This window comes from Aedes aegypti, chromosome 2, assembly GCF_002204515.2.
Source record: "Aedes aegypti strain LVP_AGWG chromosome 2, AaegL5.0 Primary Assembly, whole genome shotgun sequence".
In the NCBI taxonomy this organism is placed as follows: domain Eukaryota; kingdom Metazoa; phylum Arthropoda; class Insecta; order Diptera; family Culicidae; genus Aedes; species Aedes aegypti.
In genome coordinates this window covers 281,704,371-281,727,013 of record NC_035108.1, presented here as the reverse complement: position 1 = coordinate 281,727,013, position 22,643 = coordinate 281,704,371, and the positions used below count along the sequence as shown (strand labels likewise).

The 22,643-nt window shown below is 41.7% G+C and overlaps 1 protein-coding gene and 2 long non-coding RNA genes across 3 annotated transcripts; all 3 read right to left on the bottom strand.

Annotated features, from left to right (window-relative positions):
• Window positions 1-4,755: 4,755 nt before the first annotated feature.
• LOC110676620 lies at window positions 4,756-5,944 on the bottom strand. The gene is made up of 3 exons (XR_002500571.1): window positions 5,674-5,944; window positions 5,542-5,610; window positions 4,756-5,478 (listed from the first exon to the last, which is right to left on the bottom strand). It is a non-coding gene; the product is annotated as an uncharacterized LOC110676620 (long non-coding RNA).
• A 6,773-nt stretch (window positions 5,945-12,717) lies between these two features.
• Window positions 12,718-13,366, bottom strand: LOC110676619. Its single transcript, XR_002500570.1, has 3 exons — window positions 13,123-13,366; window positions 12,991-13,059; window positions 12,718-12,927 (listed from the first exon to the last, which is right to left on the bottom strand). It is a non-coding gene; the product is annotated as an uncharacterized LOC110676619 (long non-coding RNA).
• Window positions 13,367-16,668: 3,302 nt separating this feature from the next.
• LOC5565756 (probable ribosome production factor 1) lies at window positions 16,669-17,981 on the bottom strand. Its single transcript, XM_001650078.2, has one exon. It carries the CDS (start codon window positions 17,813-17,815, stop codon window positions 16,715-16,717), a length of 1,101 nt encoding a protein of 366 aa, XP_001650128.2. The 5' UTR covers window positions 17,816-17,981; the 3' UTR covers window positions 16,669-16,714.
• Between the last annotated feature and the right edge of the window lie 4,662 nt (window positions 17,982-22,643).

Here is a 22,643-nt window from a genome sequence, read left to right as displayed (position 1 = left end):
TGAGAGTGAGAGAACTCAATACCATGCATCCCAAAGCACATTGCGAGTCAGCACTGCCAGGGTGCAGTCCAAAAAAAAAATACTCCTGCACGTCTCTTTCGAATTTTGGGTGCTATCTCGCAGCAGCGCGTGTAGCACCGAAAGAGATTTGAGTCGCACCCCATCCCTGCTTCTGGCTCTTAACCAGGCTGCACGGAGGGTGCTGAGTCTGTCATTCTACCAGTATGCAAGACGCCGCTGATCCCTTGGCTCTAATTTCCTCGGCATAGTTGCGTCGCGTCACACGCTCTCGCCAACGCTTCTGTCAGCTCCCCTGCATCCATGTTTGGAGCGTCGCTTACTGCTCGGAGTGCTTCGACGAAAAGATCCTTGTCGAAATTCTTCGTCTTCCACCTACGTTCTCCATTCCACCATTAGTGGATCGCTTGATGGTCACTATGGGTGTATTCTTCGCTAACTCTCCAGTCATATTGTTGATAGAATAATCTGTGTGGATTACTTACTGAAGTTGTTAGATAGATGAAGTAATTCCTCTAGCGGTGCACTAGAGGAATTTCTGAACGAATTCCTGGGAGAATTGATGGAGAAAACTCTAGAAGTTTTTTTGGAGGGATCCACGGAGGAGTTCTTAAAAGCATTTCAGGAAAAAAAAACCCCTGGAGATAGCATTAGATAGATTTCTGAAGCTTTTCCTCAAGGAATTTTAGAATAAATTCCTGAAGAACCTGTGGAATAGTCACGTAAAAATCTCTGCAGCCTCTAGAATTTCGGACCATGAATCATTCATAAAGAGATAAAGGAAAAAGAATGATTTTGGCGAAAAAGGTGACTATAATGTCTGTCTATCAAGAATGGACCGATGCACGAGTTCACTATTTGACGTTTGAGCGGTACCGTGGTCCCATAAATAACACGGCACCGCTAAAACGTCAAATAGTGAACCCGTGCATAGGTCCATAGAGATTTTCTAAATATTTGCAGTTCTGATGCTGGCTTGAAATTATGTTAGAAGTTCGTGGAATATTTTATTTTCATTTTGCAGCGTTTGGTGGGGCAGTGAGAGCGCAAGTCAGTCCAAGATATAGATAGGTCAGAGATAGGTAATGGCCGTAATAGTCTATGCGGACCGCTTGAACACCATCGGATGAAATGAAATGAAAGGGAGGGTTGGGGTAGGGCTGGTAGAGAGAAACCGATACAAAACTTCTTTACGTCAAGGTGAGCCGAGATTTCTGCTGTCACGAACTGTCACTGTGAGCCCGAATCTTAAGAGTGGACAAACATGAAAAAAGCGCGTAATTGATCAAAACATATTTTTGCATTTCATCCAAGTTGACAACAATCGGTTGAAAATCAATTCCGGCATGTTCAATAGCAATGTCACGATAGCTCCTTTTGTTTCGATTGAATAGAAGTATTGAAACATGTAGAAGTTGTAGCAATCGGCTGCAATCTGCCCTTCGTTACATCACCTAGTGACACCCATGGTAACCGGTTTGTTACTGTGAAAAACTAATTTAGTCGTTAGTAAAACTCCTACAAGCTAGACGCTATTCAATAAAGCTCTCGTTAACTGTTCAAGTTTGTCCAAGTTCTTCTTGTCCACGTACCCGAATCGCAACAGGTTATGGGCCCAGAATTCAAGAATTTGGCGTGTGGCATTCCACAATTCCGTGGACATGGTGATCAGTACGAAAACTGGAGCTATAGAGTCAGATTGTTTCTGGATGCGGCTGGCGTTTCGGAAGTGCTGACCGGAGTGGCTCCGGATGTAGCTGCCGAAAAAGCGAAGTTTGAGGAGTTGGACCGAAAAGCGAAAGCGTTGCTGGTAAGCTGTCTTGCTGATGAATGCCTGGAAGTTGTACGAGAGCGAAAAACGGCAAAGGAAATGTGGAGTAGTCTCGAAACAACATTCGCAAAGAAGTCAGTGGTTAATCAAACGCTCGTAAGGAAGCAGTTGGCAAGATTGAGAATGGAAGACGGAACAGACATGCGAAGTCACCTCATGGAGTTCGACGGGCTGGTGCGCAAGTTGAAAACGGCTGGAGCTTTGTTGGCAGAGGGGGATTTGGTATCGCAGTTGTTCCTAACACTACCAGAATCATACGACCCGTTAGTCACCGCGTTGGAAAATGTACCAGAGAATGAACTCACACTGGATATAGTGAAGCAAAGACTATTGTCTGAAGAATCGAAGCGTTCGGACCGACAAGGCAGTTGCACGGATGATAATCTTGCGGCGTTCACGGGAAATTTCCAGAACCGGAAGCAAAAATTTGATGGAAAATGTCACAAATGTGGAAAACGTGGACATTTAATGAAGGATTGCTGGAAACGACTGGAAGATGAAGAAGAATGTTCTAATAATGCCGTAAGTTTTGTAACTAACGTTTCGAGAAAATGTATGAGAATGAAACTAGATTCCGGGTGCAGCGACCACCTAGTTTGTGAAAAATCAATGTTCACCAGTCTTCGCAAGTTGGAAAGCCCCGTTGAAATCCTAGTGGCAAAAGATGGACAAGCTATGCAAGCGAAGATGGTTGGAGAAATTCGAGGATTGAGAAGCAACGAAGGGATCGAGATAATTTTGAAGAACGTTCTTTACGTGCCAGATTTGCGAGAAAATCTAATTTCGGTGCACAAGATGACTAAAACTGGTATCGACGTTGTGTTCAAGAAAAACGATGCTCTGATCAAGAAAGATGGTATACTGCTTGCTACAGGGAAACTGAAGGGCTGTTTATATGAGCTGGATCTATTCAAGAGTATGCGCGAAGGTTGCTATGGCAAACGAGTTGCTGATCAGTCAGTTCGAGATAAGCCAAACGAATATAAAATGCATAACGAAAATATCGTCGAAACTGATGATGCAACATCTGGGAAATCAGAAGCACTTGTAGCTGTGAAGCAGATATCATTGAAACAACGTGAACGAAGGCGCCTAGAAATTGGTGGTCCAGGACATCAGGTCAAAGTACAGGCACTACGAAATCATCACAATCGGTGTGGAGCTGTGCAGAGTAGATGGCATACAACAAAAATGGCAATGCATACCCAAGTTCTTTGTATTGATAATTTCAAGATTCCTGTTTCTACCAAGGTATCAAGATCTGGTGATATGGATGCTCGATTGAGAGGGGGTGTAGAAGTTGTAGCAATCGGCTGCAATCTGCCCTTCGTTACATCACCTAGTGACACCCATGGTAACCGGTTTGTTACTGTGAAAAACTAATTTAGTCGTTAGTAAAACTCCTACAAGCTAGACGCTATTCAATAAAGCTCTCGTTAACTGTTCAAGTTTGTCCAAGTTCTTCTTGTCCACGTACCCGAATCGCAACAAAACACGCATCTTTTTACCCTTTTCAAATAAAAGTAAAATGAAATGCATAGAAAACTATGGCCCTTTTCCCATGTTTGTCCAGGAAGATCGAAGGTGTACAACAAAAGAAAACTAGCGATTTTCCTTAAGCCTGCCTTGATTGTCGTTGATGAACTGGAGTTATCTTGCAGTTTGGAAAATTTTTGTTTCATATTTCGTGTGTAGTATCGGTGCCTCCCTCCCAGGGGTAGGGTATAGGGAATTGGGTAAGACTTGACACAATAATGCGATTAATGCTGCAAAATGTAAATGTGCTGATAGCAACATAATTTGAGTTTTGAAATTTGATTTGCTTATTAAAATTTGAAATAGACTGGCAATTGTACAAGTAAGGGGCCGTCTCTTTATTTAAAAATTTTTAAAACAACAAAATAAGAGCAATATGAAAGTTATGCTAAGGACTGCTCTTACTACGCTTTAGAAGTTTTTGATAATGGTTGAGCATTACTATAAATAACACAGTTCAATCGATGGTGACGACTTTACAAACTTTATCTGTTTTTATCATGTCTGAAATACAATTGAAAGTACTGATTTATATAAAGATATTTGATATTATAAGTTCATTTGTTTGTGTGATTCAGCAGTTATTAATGAAGAATTGTAACTTACTCTTGATGATAATACTTCCCTGACCAGGATTATCCTAGTTTTAAGCACCCTTTTCGAAGCTATTCTGTCCAGTTATCCATGTACTGCTTACAATCCTGAAATAATTCTTATTGTGCATGCTCATGCATAATATTAGTAATGATCATAATCATGCAACAGATAAGAATGTGAGAAAGAGAGAATATAGGGTCAGTGATTAGTAATGAGTTGATTATGTAATTTTGTTAAAGAATTATAGAGTATCAAGTATCAAGTCATGTATAGAAAATAGACCATTTCCGTGAAATTTTTTTATTGGCTTACATGCTTTCTGTCAATTTACTGAATAAACTTTCCTAAGGAACCGATATGTTTTGAAGCCTCTAAGTATTGGAAAACAACGAAAAACTGGCGGCACGTTAGTTTACCCCTCGGTCTCCTACATTTTATTTCTCTCCGATTTTTATCCGGCCCCATTTTTCCCTATGATTTTTTCTCCACATCGTGGTGAATATTGATCAGCTGGTTTGGATCAATCATGACAGATAGAAGCGCTCAAGCAAACGTCGTGGAAAATTCTCCGTCTCTATCCCTCTTCCATTAGCCTCAATTGACTGTCTTGCTCTTGACGTTCCTGCTGGAAACGTTTAGATTTGTTTATATGGAGTTGACATTCACTGCGGGAAATGCTGACATTTTTTATATGGAGAATCGATGTTATGCCAGACGTGCAACGATCTACCTTTATTTATGTTTTCATCCGTTATCATTGCTGTTCAATTTGCTCAAAATATGTTTTTTTTTTCATCTGATTCTGATCACAAGCAGCAGCTTCACCAAGAGGAAAGAGAAGCTGTTCCTGTGCAGTCACAACTTTATTAATACATATTTTTTGGATGCCGTTTTGGTTTGATGATAGTGAAAGGGAAAGATCACGGAGAAACATTTTGCAACCACCATCTCCTTCGCCTGGGGCTGCTGTGATGCTCCTTGGATATTTATAAAAGGAGTTCCGCTCTCTTCCGGTTTTGTGGCCGATGGCGATGAGGATTTCACGGCGTAATACAACAGTATACTGTTTTTGAAGCTGGTTTATCCCAACTGGAAAACCGGAAGACTGCAAGAGGTCCTCGATTGGCACATCCATCTTTTGGATTAGATTCCCCAGCTTCCATGGGTATCAAGTGACGAGAACAAAATGTCGGGAGGAGAAATCTTCGTCTCTACCACAATTTTGCCGGAGAGCAGAACCATTTTTATGAACAATCGTGGAGCACCGCAGCAGCTGCGGGCGGGGAGATGAAGAGGATTTTTGTTTTGCTGGTGAAGAATTTCGTGGTGACGGAGGACCACCAGATTGTAGAACTGCGAAAATTACATTTCTTTAGGGAGATTTATTAGAGAAGTAAATTAAACAGGGAAGCGCCTATTGTTGCTGACGATATGGACCTCTGTGAGTTTTCGGATCTTCTTTAGCAAACCCAGCGTTGGTGTGTGAATGCTTTAAGCTGAAATGTTTTATTATGTGATAATTACATTAACTTTAAGTGTTTTTAATGTGTTAGACTTACAAATTTTAATCCTCTTCACGTGTAAAGTCCACTGTGTCAGTCTTATGGAATCGATTTTCTGCATGTAATCTATTTCATATAAATGTTCATTTTAGCTAATTCATAGACGTATAAATTCATGTTTTTACTTACGATTAGGATACAAATTCAGTAAAGATTTTAACTAATATGTACTAATAAGATATAAGTTTTGATTTGCACATGTGATATCAGTTACTACTTTCTTTTCTGTTTTCTTTCTCAATGTCAATGTCAGTTGTCTCATCATTGTAATTTGTCCTGTCAATGTCAGTCGTCCTGTCAGAATTTGTGATCGGTTCAAGGCCAGTATACACCGAGTGACCGTCGCTAACATTCCCCGACCCGTATAAGCCATTTTACGAGACGTTCGAATGACGTTTTCTGGCGGGCCGCTCATTGTTGTTGTTCAAAAAACTAGCATGATATCTGAATGGCGCTGGTCACATTTTTGTTGCCGATGACTTCCCCGTCTCTTTCAGCGCATGTTTCTGCCCGGTTTACATGTATTACAGGTAACGTAGATGAAAAATATCTTCCCTGCCTACTGATTTAAATTTTACATGCGAACATTAAAACTGTGTTGCATTGCCACCAGCGCCATTATTGAATATGCTCCTTCCAAATGTAGCGCTAGAAGAAACGTAAATAAATCGGCCCGCCAGAAACTTTCAAAGCTGGTAAACAAACGGAAACCATATGATTCGAAACGTCTCATAAAATGGCTTATTGCTGGGAGGTCTGTCCAGCTATATCGCTTCTTTGCACCTCGACCACCGCCAAGTTTGTTACTGATCGTTGAAGCACCTTACTGTTGATTTGGACGTCAGCGACACGAATCCTGCCGTCTTTGCCAGGGTATGTTCTCACGACCTTTCCTCTAACCCAACTGTTCCGCATACCTCCATCTACCACAATCACCAGATCGCCAGGCTTTATAGGTGGAGAGTCCTCGAACCACTTCGTGCGACCCCTTATCTGCGGCAAGTATTCTTTTATCCACCTAGACCAGAAAAGATCTAGAAGATGTTGCGCATGTCCCCAATTAGTTTTGAGCGCAACGGTTGACGTTACCGGAAGCTTAGCAGGCTGCACCACACCGCTGGAACTTAGCATCAAAAAATGATTCGGTGTGAGTGCTTCATCTTCTTCTGAATCGAGCGCGACGTGTGTCAACGGCCTAGAATTTACGATGGCTTCTACTTCGGCTAATACCGTCCCAAACGTTTCCTCATCTGGATTTCTGCTCTTCGAGAGTACTTCTAAACCCGTCTTCACAGAGCGGACTAATCTCTCCCACGATCCACCCATGTGTGGGGCAGCAGGAGGGTTGAGGATCCACTGAGTGTTGATATTCGTGAAGGTTTCCGCTAATTTCTGATTGATGCTAGTCATTTCTTGGGCTAACTCCTTCCTTGCTCCATGAAAATTAGTCCCCTGATCGCTGTAGATCCTTCGTGGTGATCCTCTTCTTGCGATGAATCTTCGTACGGCCATTTTGCAGGACTCTGTCGACAGACTGCTAGCGACTTCCAGATGAACCGCTCTTACTGTTTGACAAACAAATAATGCTACCCATCTTTTCACATTACTTCGGCCGATTCTTATGAAGAACGGTCCACAATAATCCACCCCGACGAACGAGAAAGGACGTACGTACGGAGTTATGCGAGAATCTGGAAGGGGTGCCATTCTCGGTGGCTGAGGAGCTGCTTTGTAGACTGTGCACCAGCTGCATTTCCGTATTTGCTTACGAACTTCTGTGCGCAGATTCGAAATGTGAAATCTTTGGCGAATTTCATTGACTATCGTCTCTACATTACAGTGTCCGTACTGACGGTGGTACCAATCCAAGATTAGGCCAGTTACATGGTGATTCTTTGGCAGCACTATCGGGAACCTTGCATCGTAAGACACGTAGTGAACGTTTCCAATTCGCCCATCCTGCCTGATCACTCCTGATTCTCCGATGAACGGTGATAGTTTCCGCAGTGGGCTTGTCTTTTCTAATTTTGCTGAGTTCGACTGTAGTTGTTGTTTTTCGAGGACAATTAGTTCATCAGGATATGCTTCCTCTTGAACAGATCGCCAAAGGAAAGCCTCAGCCCGTTGTAGTTCCTTCTGCGACAAAACGATACTTAGCTCAGCAACTTTACCACGAGCCATGTTCCTTATGTTACTGACGTATCTAAGCAGAAATGCTGTGGTCCTAAGTAACCTCTCCCATTTGGAAAATCTGATGTATTTAATTAGAGGTTCAGAAGCTTTCCGATGGTGGACATGCAACGGGCGTAGTTCTTCAACAGTGTCTCTTAAGGGAAGAATTTTTTTCGGCCACTCCGATTCATCCTGGTACAAAAATTCTGGTCCAACGAACCATCGGCTATTGGCGGCGAAGTTTGGTGCTTTTACCCACTTCGTAGCTTCATCAGCTACGTTCATACGCGTTGGAACCCATCGCCACTCCGATACGCAGGTCGCATCCAGGATCTCGCTGACTCTAACCGCCACAAATTGACGATATTTTCGTAGGTCTGATTTTATCCAAGACAATACCGTACTAGAATCACTCCAAATAACTCGACGACGAATTGGAAGAGTGTGGTTTTCTTGAATCGACTTTACCAATCTGCTTCCTATGACCGCTGCTTGCAGTTCCAACCGTGGGATTGATAAGGGTTTTAACGGAGCGACTTTAGATTTAGCTGATACGAGTGCGCAGCGCACTTGTCCTCGATCGACTATACGAAAATAGCCAACACAAGCAAAAGCTTCTTCGCTAGCATCTACGAACACATGAAGCTCCAAAGTGTCCAAACTCTTATTTGAATAATTCAAAAAGTAGCACCGCGGAATCGTTATTTGGTCCACTTCTTTGAATACGTTTAGCCAACGGCACCAACGAAGAAAGATTTCTTCGGGAATTTTTTCGTCCCAGCCGATGTTGGATCTCCAAATGTCTTGGATGATACACTTTCCTTGTACAACAAGAGCAGACAATAGCCCGAGTGGGTCAAACAGGCTCATTACAGCCTTCAAAACTTCACGTTTCGTCGGAGCAATCCTACCTTCCATGATCTGCGCGATACTATCTCGAAACCGTGTAGAAAAGGTAAATACATCTTCCGTTGGCTGCCACAGCATCCCAAGGATCCGCTCAGCGTCTGTTGATTTATCAGCCGCAATGCTTTTCGTGTCGACTGAAGTTTTTCCTTCCCCGACCTGTCTGACGACCTCTGTTGAATTTGACAGCCAGTTTCGAATTTCAAAACCGGCTTTTGCATGAACCTCCTTCACTGACGTTGCTATCTTTGTCGCTTCTTCTACGGAATCCATGCTATCCAGATAATCGTCAACATAGTGGTTGAATATTATGGCGTCCGTTGCTTCTGGAAATTCGTTCTTCAATTCTTCCGCATTGCGATTTTTAATATACTGTGCGGAACACGGTGAGCATGTCGAACCAAACGTGGCAGCGTTCATGACATAGGTGTGCATGTCGGTTGATGGATGATCCCGCCATAGAAAGAGCTGACTTTGACGATCTTCAGGGCGTATCAAAAGTTGGTGAAACATTTCCCTGATGTCACCTGTCACCGTTATTTGACGCTGCCGGAAACGCTGCAAAACTGCAGGCAAGGACGTGAGCAGGTCCGGTCCCTTAAGCAGCATAGAGTTAAACGACACTCCATCCACCTTCGCTGCCGCATCCCAAACCAAGCGAATCTTCCCTGGCTTGTTTGGATTTAAGACGATACCAAGTGGGAGATACCAGATCCTACGAGGATCGAAACTCAGCAATTCTTCCTTTGATACCAGACGAGCATATCCCTTGGAAATATAAGAAGCTAACTGTTGTCTGACGTTGTCGTAAAGTTCCGGTGATTTCTACAGTCTCCGCTCGAGGCACTTGAGACGTCGCTCCGCCATTGGTCTGCTGTCCGGAAACTCAAAATAATCGTAGCGCCATAGTAAACCGGTTTCGAATCGTCCTGAAGATGTACGAATCGTAGTTCGTTCCATAATTTCTCGAGCGCGAAGGTCATCAGCTGATTCAACCAGGGGTGCAGGCATTACACCGGTGTTTTCTATCGAGAAGAATTCCTTTACCGCATCGTGAAGTTCCATATCTTTGAAACCAGAGCAGATGTGTAAAAGACGGTGTTGATATGGTTCGTGTAAGTTTTCGACCGTTCCATATATCGTCCAGCCCAGCTTAGTTTTGGTCGCTACAGGTTCTGATGGTCTACCAGCACGCATCTTCAATGTGACTAGTAGTTCAGTATTTTCCAGACCAATCAGAATTCTAGGTGAGGTTCCACCATAGCTTTCTACCGGTATTCCTTGTAGATATGGGAATTGTTGAACAAGTTCATCAAATTTCAGCGACTGAGTGGGCAAATCCAAACTCTCAACAGTATGTACTCGCTGTAAGGAATAGCGCTTATTGATACCCTTTCCAGAAATTTCCAACGGGATTACTCTTGACTCCGATTCAGTCCGAGTTACATTGCTTGTCCATTGTAAACAAAGTGGTTCTACATCTCCTTTAACTCCGAGTTGATCTGCAACTTCCTTCTCCACTAGGGTGAATTCTGAACCATCGTCGAGAAAAGCTAAGACGTCGATTGAAGAATACTTGCTATGCAACGTTACGGGAAGGATGCGAAAAAGAGTAGATCGCTGCTTCCGCCGATGGGTATTCAGCTTTCCAGTAGCAGGTTCACTTGGTCCCGGCAGCTGTCGGGATGTTGTTGCGTTATCCTCGGGTTTACCAGGATGTAACAGCGTGTGATGTCGCAACTCGCATCCTTCTATGCCACAACCCGATGCCTTGCATGGCCACTTACCATGGGAAGTTAAACACCGTCTGCAGAGATGGAGCTGTTGCACCAACTTCCAACGTTCATCGATGTTCCGGCCTTTGAAGACGTTGCAATCTCTAACTTTATGGCCGATTCTCTGGCATACATTACACGGTCGTTGCTGTTCTGGCTGTCTCTCTTTGGATGTTCCTGTTGGGCGCTGAAGTTCGTGACTTTTGTGTTTCTTCTCCAACTCTTCAACATGTGCGTTGATAAAGCCCTTCTCTCTTCCCTTTTGCTTGTCTGGTTTTACGCTTGCTTCCGTGCTGAAGGTAACATTACTGGCAGCCGACGCTATCACGGCCATATAATCGCTGAAAGCTCGAAGATCTGCTTGAGCAATTTGTCGTTGATAAAGCGCCCAGTCTAGCTTGATACCAGCAGGTAGTTTGCCGACCAATTCTTGCAATAGAGTAGGGTTCGCCAAGTGGTTCTCCATGTTCATGGCTATTAAATGTCCACCCAAGTTCTGAACGGCAAGTCCAAAACCTATTACACTCTCTAATTTATCGGCTTTCGGAGGCGGTGTAGCACGAACTCTGTTGATAAGACTATTAACCACCTGTTCAGGCCGACCATACAACATCTGTAATGTTGCTATGATTTGTGGTACCGAAGACGGATGCAGAAGTTGACAGCCAACAGCATTGAGGGCATTACCTTTTAGACAACGCTGTAGCCGCATCAAATTTTCAGCGTCAGTGTAGCCACACATTTCGGTTGAGGTGGTGTAACTACTATAAAACAAAGGCCAATCCACTGGATTACCATCGAAAATGGGGAGATCCTTCGGTACCACGTGACGAGCAGCGAGTTGCTGCGCATTTGGCCCTATATGGACCACTGCAGGCACGGAAGAAGAAGTTGTTGCTTGTGACGACATAATTGGATTTGAACAACTTGAAACGAACGTAATCGGCGGACGTAAAATCGAACTCGAAATCGGTGGATAACCAAGCGAACTAGTGGTTGATAAGGAACCCGGGGTAGGTCGATTTATGCTTATATTAGATACAGCAGAGGCATTCGGCGTCGAATGATGTTCCGGATGTTCCAAATCAATCGGTTGAGTTTGGTTGAAAGGGAAGGAAACTTGGGTTGGATTTAACATACCTTCACGTGCCACATTAGTAGCAAACCTGGTTGTCTGACCTGCACACCTTTCCACCATTGTTGAACCAATAGATTGGCGGCTGTACGGCTGCATATTCTGACGACGACGGACATCTTCGTCGGCTGGTTGCTCCGCTGACTGTAGACGTAGTCGATCTAACTCACACTGCAGCTCTCGTACCTTCTGTTCGAGTTCATTGGCACGAGTTCTGGAGTCCCATGATATTCTGGGTGATGCTCTAGCCATTTCCATTTGCTTGGATGTGGGCGGTGATATCACATTGAGGGAATTAACGGGAACGTGTGACGGAAAACAATCCTCCTCCAGATGACCAATAGGGCCGCATACCGAACTCGGCGTTACAAACGTCTCAGTCGGATTCGCAGCTGCGACACGGAAACTAACGGTTCTTTGGTCGATGCCGAGCGGTTGGAGAGACGTCGACGTAGGATTCAATGAAACTTGAGCGCATACCGTCTGGTTCCTAGATTTAGTAGCGACTTGTGCTAGCGAGACTTGATTGTTGAATTGACTTGTGCTAGTTTGAACGTTGTCGGCCGCTTGCTGCTTAGCTGTAGTTTCTTTCGGTACGGTTCCAGTTCGCGACGTCGAGGAAGTTGGGGCTTTTTGTTGCCCGGAACTTGTCGAGACCGCCTCTGTCTGGGATTCCAACCACCGACGAACTGAGCTAGATGCACTACGTAGGCTTCCGAAGCTCTTCACACTGCCACTTTCATCTTCATTTAACTCGTTTTGCAGAAGATTGTACTTCTTCTTAATGAACTCCAATTCGCGCTCCAACTTCTGTTTCATATTATTGGTCCGTATCTCGATCTCCTGTTGAAGTGCTTTCTCCCTCAATTCTCTAGCATGATCCACAGCTTCCTGCATCAACTTCTCCTGTGCATTTTGCTCCTCCGCTAAGCGTTGCATCTGCAACTGGATGTTCGCTAAACGAGACGATGATGATCTGCTTGATCGAGATGAGCGGGACGAATCAATTTTTGCTGCATTGTTTTGTTCTTTCATACAGTGGCCGCAACTGAAACTGCGATCCTTGATTCCCTCATCAACTTTCGCACAGGAAAAATGATACCATCTCTCACATACATCGCACTGTACCATATATCGCTCAGCGGCGTCAGGACGATTGCAGCCGGGGCAACTAGCTTCTGTGGCTGCTTCTTCCTCCGAGAGTTCTCTAACGATGCTCAATCGTTCCGGTCGTGGCCTGAGAGTAGGCATTCTGCTGGGTAGCCTTGGAACTATCCAACTAACCTCAAATTGGTTGGATAAAATTTCTTAAAGTTTTGTTGCTGACGATATGGACCTCTGTGAGTTTTCGGATCTTCTTTAGCAAACCCAGCGTTGGTGTGTGAATGCTTTAAGCTGAAATGTTTTATTATGTGATAATTACATTAACTTTAAGTGTTTTTAATGTGTTAGACTTACAAATTTTAATCCTCTTCACGTGTAAAGTCCACTGTGTCAGTCTTATGGAATCGATTTTCTGCATGTAATCTATTTCATATAAATGTTCATTTGAGCTAATTCATAGACGTATAAATTCATGTTTTTACTTACGATTAGGATACAAATTCAGTAAAGATTTTAACTAATATGTACTAATAAGATATAAGTTTTGATTTGCACATGTGATATCAGTTACTACTTTCTTTTCTGTTTTCTTTCTCAATGTCAATGTCAGTTGTCTCATCATTGTAATTTGTCCTGTCAATGTCAGTCGTCCTGTCAGAATTTGTGATCGGTTCAAGGCCAGTATACACCGAGTGACCGTCGCTAACACCTATAGTCCCAGTAAATAAACGGGGATGCGGCCTTATAGTTCCGGCGACCGTTTGGCCACATAAATACTTCTGAGCTTGCCACCAATTTCTTCGCAATGTTCTGGATTTATTCAGGTGTCAAAGATAATGGATGCGTGTCACTATTTCTCACTTTTATTCTTTCACTTGTGCAGAGCGAATAGTGACGTCACTAGTTGCTCAGCATAAGCATAGCGGAAGAATAAAAAAGAAAACTAATGGCACGTATCCATGGTCTTCGTCACCTGAGCTGATTCAGAACATGAATTTCTCCGTTTCTATCGTGTATCAGATTTGACACTGACATTTCATTATGTCTACAAACACTCAACGCAGGGGTGAGATCGGAATTTGTGGAAAAATCTCCACTTTGTATACCCACAGGGTTGAAAGAACTGTGCCGCACGACAGTTTCCACATAAAAAAGTGGTGAATATCCAAGTTTTCAAAAAATTATAATAAAATAAGGAGTTCATATAAATTAGTTCTAAAAGCGTCAATAATCATTAAAAATAATCGACTTTCGAAGAAAAATATAAAAATAGGGGGTAAGATCTGACGGAAATGGTCTATTACTACCCCACATTGCACATTCAAGGGTCTGATTGTGCTCCTAACCCACCCTCAGTTTGTAATCTTCTCGCCAGCTTGAAATTATATTTTCCCGAAGTGAAAGTAATTTTGATGAGTGACAGCCTAGTGCAGCCCAACTGCATAGTACAGTAGTTTAACCAGAATCTTTGGGTCAGAAGATAAAATCTAAATTTAGTAATAAAAAAGGTTGCCATTGCTTTGAAATTCACCCAACATCTAATCTCAAAACTACTAACAACAGCGATCAATTATCAAAATTCATCGCTCCCTGGAAAATATTATCCCAAACCTAGGGATGTTAGAAGTTCGTGGAATATTGGAGAGTTATGTGATATAAATGAGATTTCCAACCTGTTGATAGGTAGAATTTGAGCTTGATTGGCCGTCCGTGGTTGCTACTTCAGTATCACCAGATCAGTTGCACTTACATAAGGAACCAACCAGATGACTGCTTGGGACTAACATACACCCTCAGTGTATAAGTGCTGGTGTTCTTCTATATAACAATGGCGCCTGCCACGTCAGAATGCAAACCAATGAGGGGAAGGAGGAAGTATTGATTATGCATTCAAAACTGACCCACAGTAGACCAGGTATACCCCTGCATCTACACCAGTTTATGTGAGAAGGTGTAGGGATGGTATTTGGTTTGTTTGGTTATGTATCAGGCGTTAGGAAAGGCCTGAGAGAGGAGACAGCTGGTTTAGATTGCGAGCTCGCAAAAGTCCCCTGTCATTAACTGTCAATGGAAAACCAACACATTTCGAAGGCAGAACCAGCGTCAAAATTCAAGCAAATGTAATTAAAACTTCTAGGTGTTATTCGATGATTTCACATTTAAAAAAAATGAATACCAAAATATAGTTGTGTGTTGGCAAACTGCTATGGATCTATGCACGAGTTCACGAATTTGACGTTTGAGCGGTACCGAATTCACTTGTTGCCATGGTCACGTAAATAACACGGCACCGCTCAAACGTCAAATAGTGAACTCGTGCATCGGTCCATTGATTTTGTTTGTATTAATATCCTTTTTCATAGAGAACAACATGAAGTAAATATGATCTTGATCAAAATAAGTTTATCTGACCGTTGTGCACTACACGAGAATTGAAAAAAGAAATCAAAAAAGGCTAGAAAACATGCCAGCTATCAGTGAGCTGTCTTTTCTCTCTAATGGAAAGGCGTGCTATAATGATGAAAATATAAAAGCTTAGGGAAACGATCTTTTTGTCCGTCTCTGGTTCTAGCAAATGCTTTGAACGAATAGATCTGATCAACTGTGATAGATTAACAGCGGAAGATAGAAGCAAAGGAAAGATACAACTACAAAGTACGAGGAAAGGGACGGGCCTGGGATTGAACCCATGACCTTCTGCTTATGAAGCAAAAGCGGTAGGTAGTCATTAGACTATCAATCCCGTAATTTTCATTCTGTCAGTAGGTAGAATCACTTCTCGCATAACCTGTGATCTCGCCCTAAAAGCCATTGGTAACCGAGTGTGTAGCTTGTTGTTACCGAGCAAACGAATGGATTTACACGTTATTCAACAATAGCTGTGTTCAATGACTTTGATCGAACTTGCTCGGGGTTGGTTGTACTAGCTCGTATTTTTTGTCAACAAATAACTGTCAAAGCTACTTCGAGCAACTCCAAGCTGCTTTCTCAATGAACGCTCTTTTTACTCTTTTTACTAATTTACCGGAATTGCACGTGATAAAAAATTCGCGCACTTAACAATCCGTATCGCTTCGGAATTTTGCTTTTTTTTCTCAATGTTTACGTTTTAAACAGTGTTGCCACATTTTTTCCGACTCTCATCTGTGTTTTCGGCTGAAAAAATCTTTTTTATCTTAAGTCAACCTTAAAACATTTTGGTAAAAATCTGTGTCGCAATAAAATCCAAAATTTTATTTTATTTTGTTTAAAAGAACTTTTGCGAACGTTTTATGGGTGTTCTTGGAATGTCTACAATTTTTATTATGAACTAATTTTATTAAAAGTAAGTTAAAGATGTTCATAAAAATTCAAAATACCTAGGTTTTTGAGAAACACTAAACGGAGTAATGGCATTTCTGTTATATATCTTCCAAAACCGTGTCATAAACTCGTGAAATATCCATAAATCTCAAGAATCTTTTTTATCTTAAAAATCAGTGATCTGTGGTCTCAGATATCTGTAAGCAAAGAAAAAAACAAATCTGTGTAAATACAGATAAATCTGTGTATGTGGCATCACTGGTTTTAAACGTCAAAAACACGAGCTACTGCGAGCTGGTTGAACTAGCTCGGACTCTAGCTTCCAACCTGTTTCGAGCGACTCGGAGTTGGTTGGACTCGGCTCAATGAACACAAACCCGAGCGACTCGAAGTAGGTTGGAGTGGCTCAATGAACACCAAAAGCTGACTCGCAAGTGGTTGCAACCAAGTTCGAGCAGCTCGTTGAACACAGCTAATGTTACGATGAAGAGAAGATAATGAATTTTTAAAGGAATGCAAACAAATTCTATCGCAGTGTTAGGAATTTTGACCACAATAACAATAATTTGCATCAAAATCATTCTCCAAAGGGATTCCCACCGGAAGGATTGCGACCGGAATCTTTAAAAACTCTTAAAAATCGACGTGCCTAGGAAACCAAGTTTGTACGCCAAACTTAAGTATCACTTCAAGGATATGTGATATATTGAAAAGAATGGAAGTTCACAATTCTACTTACATTATTTTAATCAGCATGGAAGAAAAAACAACTGATCTACAGGAAGAACCGTCTTCTGCTCTCCATCTGGTGCCGCTTGTTGGTAATCATCCACTCGTAATCGCCACACTTGCTGTCGAACAGTCCTTGCTGTAGGGATCGCAACTTCAACGTGAATCTCGGCCCCAACTCTCGCAGCTTGACCCGCTTCCCATTCTTGTCGAATTCGTACAGATGGTGCCGAAAAAAGATGTAGTCCCGCTGGTTGTGGAAGGTGGCCACACGGCGTCCCTTGAATTCCGGCTCGTAGTGAAACAGCGCACCCAGCATCCGGCCAATGGTCAAACCCAACCGGGTACTGAAGTTGGTTAAAATCACTTCCGGACGATGGCTGGTAATGTTCGATGGTCGCTTCTTCAGATCCTTCAACGATTTGAAGTTACTGATTTTGAAGTGCGCCGTGGGACCCTCCGGTAAATGAATGACCAGCAAACCCTCCGGTTGTTTTTTGTTCTCGTTGATGACAATCAAATCGGTGAACTCTTCGCGAATGGCGCTTTTGCAGACATTTTTCAGCCGCGCCTTGTTTCTAGCGTGAACAAGGGAATTCGGCAGTATCCTTTCCAGTTCTGCGGCAAATTTCCGGGTCCTCGTATGGGGCGTTGCGCTGTACGTAATCAGCACTTTCGGTTCGTACGTTTTCTTGTAGTACTCGTTGAATTCATCGTTCTCCAAATCGTTTGCAATTTCCTCGTTGTCGTCTTCCGTGACATTGGCCAACGAGGTCTGATCCTTTTCCCGCAAGCTTTCGATGGTATGCCCGGTAGTTTTTGGACCCCCTTCCAATTTCCGGGCCTTCCTAGCGGCTTTTTCCTCTTTTTTCTTGGACCCTTGGAGTCGTTTGAATTTTTTCGACCGGATCTCTTTGTTCTTAATGAAATTTATCGGATTAATAACGGGATAACTTACTTCGCCCACTTCTTCCTCATCGTCTAATCCGCTCCTCCGGCGTTTCCTCAATTCCATTTCGGCACGTTCTGCTGCTTCCCGAGCCGCCTTCTCGTCCAAGTAGTCCTGCAGCCGTTTGCGTTTTTGGGGCTGTTCCTGCTTCTGTTGGGGTGCTTCCATGTCGGAATCGCTACCGCTGTCGCTGGACATTTTCAGAACACTTTGGATTTGAGCGAATTTCGAGTAAATTAACTTTTTTTTACGATTTTTATTGCAAAAACTATGCAAACCAGAACAGAACAGAACTGCGAGCGGAATCGAGGAACCACGTTGGTTTATTTTGAAACTGAATCGCCATCAACAACAGTGTGGAGAGTCTCCACTGTGGAGACTGACGGTTTCAATTCGATCATGGGTTGTTCATGTGCTTATAGTTGTCCTAACCTGCGGTGTCCAGTCTTTACTCGGCCATATTTGTTAAGGCACACTGAAACATTGGGTGATATGAATAAAAAACTTTGAACTTTACTACATGTAGCATCTACTCAAAAACAAAATCCACAAAGTTTACTACACTTTTGGTATGAATAAAAAACTTTTCGAACATGTAGTACTTACTACTTTCGAACATGAGCAGTGACTGAAGCTGCACGTTAAGAAATTTCCATTCAGAGTGCAGAGTGATTCTGCACGTAAAGAATAATCTATTCAGAGTGACGCTTAAAATTAATACAATCATGCATATGAAGAAAATGCATGGAATCTAATCGATTACGCGACAATTTACACAAATCATGAAGGTGCTGTTATTTGACAAGATTTGTAGTGTAATTTTGCGATTAGTCTGGTATTCTCTCTATGTCTATGATTTTATGATGATGGTACATCAAAGAATTTTCTGGGTGGTTTTCGGCCTTCGCCAACGCCGATGATTTTTTAAATACTAGCTTAACATTTATGAAGAGATCTTGAGATTACAGCTATCAAATTTGGAACCACATATTTTCTAGCACCAGTACTGAGATTCTGGTGAAATTGCGGTAGAATTTTGATGCTCCTCGTGTGTTTTCTTAACAGCATGTTGAATTCCGATGTTCTAAGTGTTTCTGTGATATTCTCGTTATTTTGGTGGGGTTTCTGATAGTATCCTTGGAATGTCTAGAACTTAGAATGTAGAGATTTTTATGAGAATTGTAGTGATTCCATTGGTAGTCGTTAGAATTCAATGGGGGGTCCCCTAAAACACCAGGGTTCCCTTTGAAATTATTAAAATTCTTAACGATTCCATAAAAAATCCCATTGAAATCTATAAAATATTTACCGACATTCAAAACGTTTAAATTAAAGCTTTACTTTGAAATTCCAACGGAACTGGAGATCAACGGAATCTTAAAGGTTTTTACAATAATTACAAAGATTGATTTTCGGATTTACAAATATTCACACAATAATTCGCAGGACTCCCACCACAATCTCATAGATTCTTACAGAAATACCGTCTCAAAGATACCCACAGAATTCCAAGAGATTAATATTCGGAATCCCATTCCCACCCCAATTCTAGAGTTTTTACCAGATTCCTAATATTTCCGCAATATTCCTAGAATGGTATTTAAATTTTCAGAATTATCATAAAAAATCCGACATCCCTATCGGAATCTCAAAGTTCCTACAGGAATTCCGAAAGTTTTCGTAACCTCAGAATTCCTTTGCAAAACTCAAAATACCTTCCGATATATCAAAACTCATTACGTTTTCCCATGATTTTTACTCAAAAGTAAATTATTCCATTCAATTCCGCAAACTCAAAGCATGTGTAGCAACCTCTGAAGCTAACTACCAGTAGCTTTGTAGTAAATGCTACCTTTATTCATAGCAATGCGTTGTTTGTAGTATGTTCGAAAGGTGTAGAAAGGAAAATGACACAAACATGTTCCACTCGTGTTCCACATATAGCGTTTACTACCGAGAATGTAGTAAACTCAACTTTACTACATTTTATTCATACGGCCCAATGCTAAGAAACGATAAGGTAGTTCGTTGTCATTGGCTGGATTTTATATCTTGCTTGCGTTTGATCAGCGTTCGTAGTGTTCTCAGCATTATCAATCTTACCGCTTCCTCTAACATGAATAGAATTGAGCCCATCATGACTGATGAACTCTGCCCAACCGGAATCATAGCATGAACGATCTACATCTGAACTTCGTGGCGGTAGAGGGATTTGTCACCTTAATCTCCTCTAACAAAACATTCATGTTTGAGTCGGAATCACGTATGTTTTGTTCCTTTTGGAACGATGAAATATCGCAAGTAGATCCATTTTCAACTATTGGCGCTAAGAGCGAACTGGTTGTGGTTTGACTCTTTTCAACGTTTTTCGATTTCTCCGCCTCCAGTGAACAGTGATTTTTGCAAAAGGTTAACCAAAAGTTCCTTCACTCGTTCAGTTGATAACGTTGGAAACGACCACTACTTTCAACGCATGACGATTCCGGAGTTCGAATGGTGGGAAAAGCTATAATTGACATTACGTTTCTTAGTACTGGACAAAGAAAATGTCTTTGTAAGATTTAATCTTACCGCCTCGGATCAGACTATTTCAACCTGCACCTGTCAACAATTTCCGGATCGAAGCATTGAACACAAAATCGTCAGTTTTGAAATGCTGAGAGCATACATACAGCGATGTAACCGAATCTTTGATGAGCCCACAAAATTTCACCCATTTCGATCGCTTGCTAGGTTCTTGGGGAAAGTGTGAAAACTTATGCAAATATCACTGTTTTCGCTTCCTGTGTCCTTATCTTGCACACATTGACTGCACACGGCGGCATACTATCAACATTTACCAGAAATTGTTAAAACCGTACGAAATAAAGTGGAAAAATTTTTGAACTCGCGCACTTTTTGCTTTCGCGTCATGGGATTTTATATTGTAAACACAAATAGTGACGTAGGCAAGATCAGCGATGTATTGGTGTTAGGTGTCATTTTCAACTTTATACAGTTGTCACACACATTATTATACGGAACTGCGTCACCTGTTCTGTAGCTCATTGATGGCACGGGACGACTTTTAGCGTAGTCAACATCCCCATGAGTTAACACTCATTTTCGGGTAATTTGAATCGAGAGTGCAATCAAAGTGCGAAGTTTTGTTTAATGTTTATGATCCATAATCGAGCAAGAGTCACAATCAAATCACTGATTGCTTGCTTGGAGGCTTGCATGATGCCTTTAAATGTTTGCTCTCCTTCCAAAACCATCGAAATGTTGAATCTGCTTCAACCTTTTGGTACAATTTTAGCTAATTTAACAATATCAAAAATTGATAATCAAACCAACCATAGCAAACAATTAAACAAAACAAAGGTCTTTATTTTCACAGTTCTTACAACTGACAGTGGGCGATATTCACTTATCGCCCGGGACATCCTGGCTACGAAGAACACTGTGTATCGATATATGGTTGTCATGGGCCTGGTCACCGTCATACCCGCATAGATCGAAACCGTATTGGTATCACATAAGGGGCAAGACAGATTCAACATGAGTGAATATTTGCACCAGAGTTACTCATAACTCATCAAATTAGCTCAGGCTACAGATTTTTCTGGGTGATCCCAAGGTAAAAGATGGTGGGAAGTTCTAAACGGGTATAACTCAGAAAACACGAGAGAGTTACTCAGGATTGCTCAGCATGCTTCAGTTTGCCTCAGGCATAATCATACCAAATTAAATTCTGCCGAGAGCTATCACCAGTGTCTGCATATTTCAATATACAGTCAACAACGCCGATCCTCAGTAGGCTCCGTCATCGTTGAATTCTTCTTTGTGTGAATGTTTGTTTGACAATACATGCACGAATCTGATAGAACGTGCATTCAGTTTTTAATTACTTTTTCTACACTAATTCTCATCCACCTACTGACATTCGGTGGCAGCAAATTCAATTTCACTAGTGAAAAAATCATTTCCGTCAGAATACCCCACAAAACATCCGCAAATTGCAAAAGTTGTATTTTTTTTTTTTTTATTAAAAGACAATCATGATTCATCAACTGGAGGCATCACATTGCCGTTTTCTTACACCAGTAATATAAAATTCATTTGTAATTTTTTATATTCAATTTTCAATTTCAGTGCCTCTAGGTGAAACTGAATTTCGAAATGACACCAACGGGTGAAACTGAATGTGTGCGTGTGTTGCACCCACTCTCTTTCTCGTCGCATTCGCACTCGAAGTCAAATTGGCTTCTTGCAATTGGGGCAAGACAGTGTTCAAAGCAGAGTGAATCTGGAGCAGTTCAGAGTAACTCTGAGGAATTTGCGAATCAAAATTCCCACCCTTAAATCATCTTGATTTTGACAAAATGGTATACAACAAAAACAATAATAAACCAAACTCAATCTGTCGAATCTAAACAGCGTAAAATAATAAAGATGAAAAGTTGTAAAGTGATTTAAAATTCAAAGTGAGTAAATCCACATTTTTATGTTTTTGATTTTCCTTAGTTTATTATAGTTCAATTTTTCTTAGGGAATATTCCTGAGCTGCACACAGCAATGGATCCAGCGTGGAAAACATGCCTTTTGCAACAATCAAACGGTTATTCTGCTGCTTCTACGCATACGCTATGACAAGTCTGGAGGTTGAACCAAATCGGAATCAAAAGCCTAGTAAGACACGAGACCGATCGACCTGAAGGAAAAAACTACTAATGAGGTGAATTTCCAGTGCCGGGAGAAAAATGCCGGATGCTGCAGTTTACAATTCGCGTAAGAAGCAGGATCTATTTCCTATCGGAGATTTTACTCAGTTTCGATGACGAGTCTATATTCGAATATTTTGTATTTACACCTTTATTTAATATGAATCGAAAACAGTTTTTATGTTTTTTTTTATTATCGTTATGGAGCTCATAATGGAGGAGATTCGAACTGAAAGATCATTCATTATAACGTCGTGTCATAGATTTTATTGAAACGCACTTTAGACTACACCACTGGCAAAACTCCATTCAGGATGATTTAT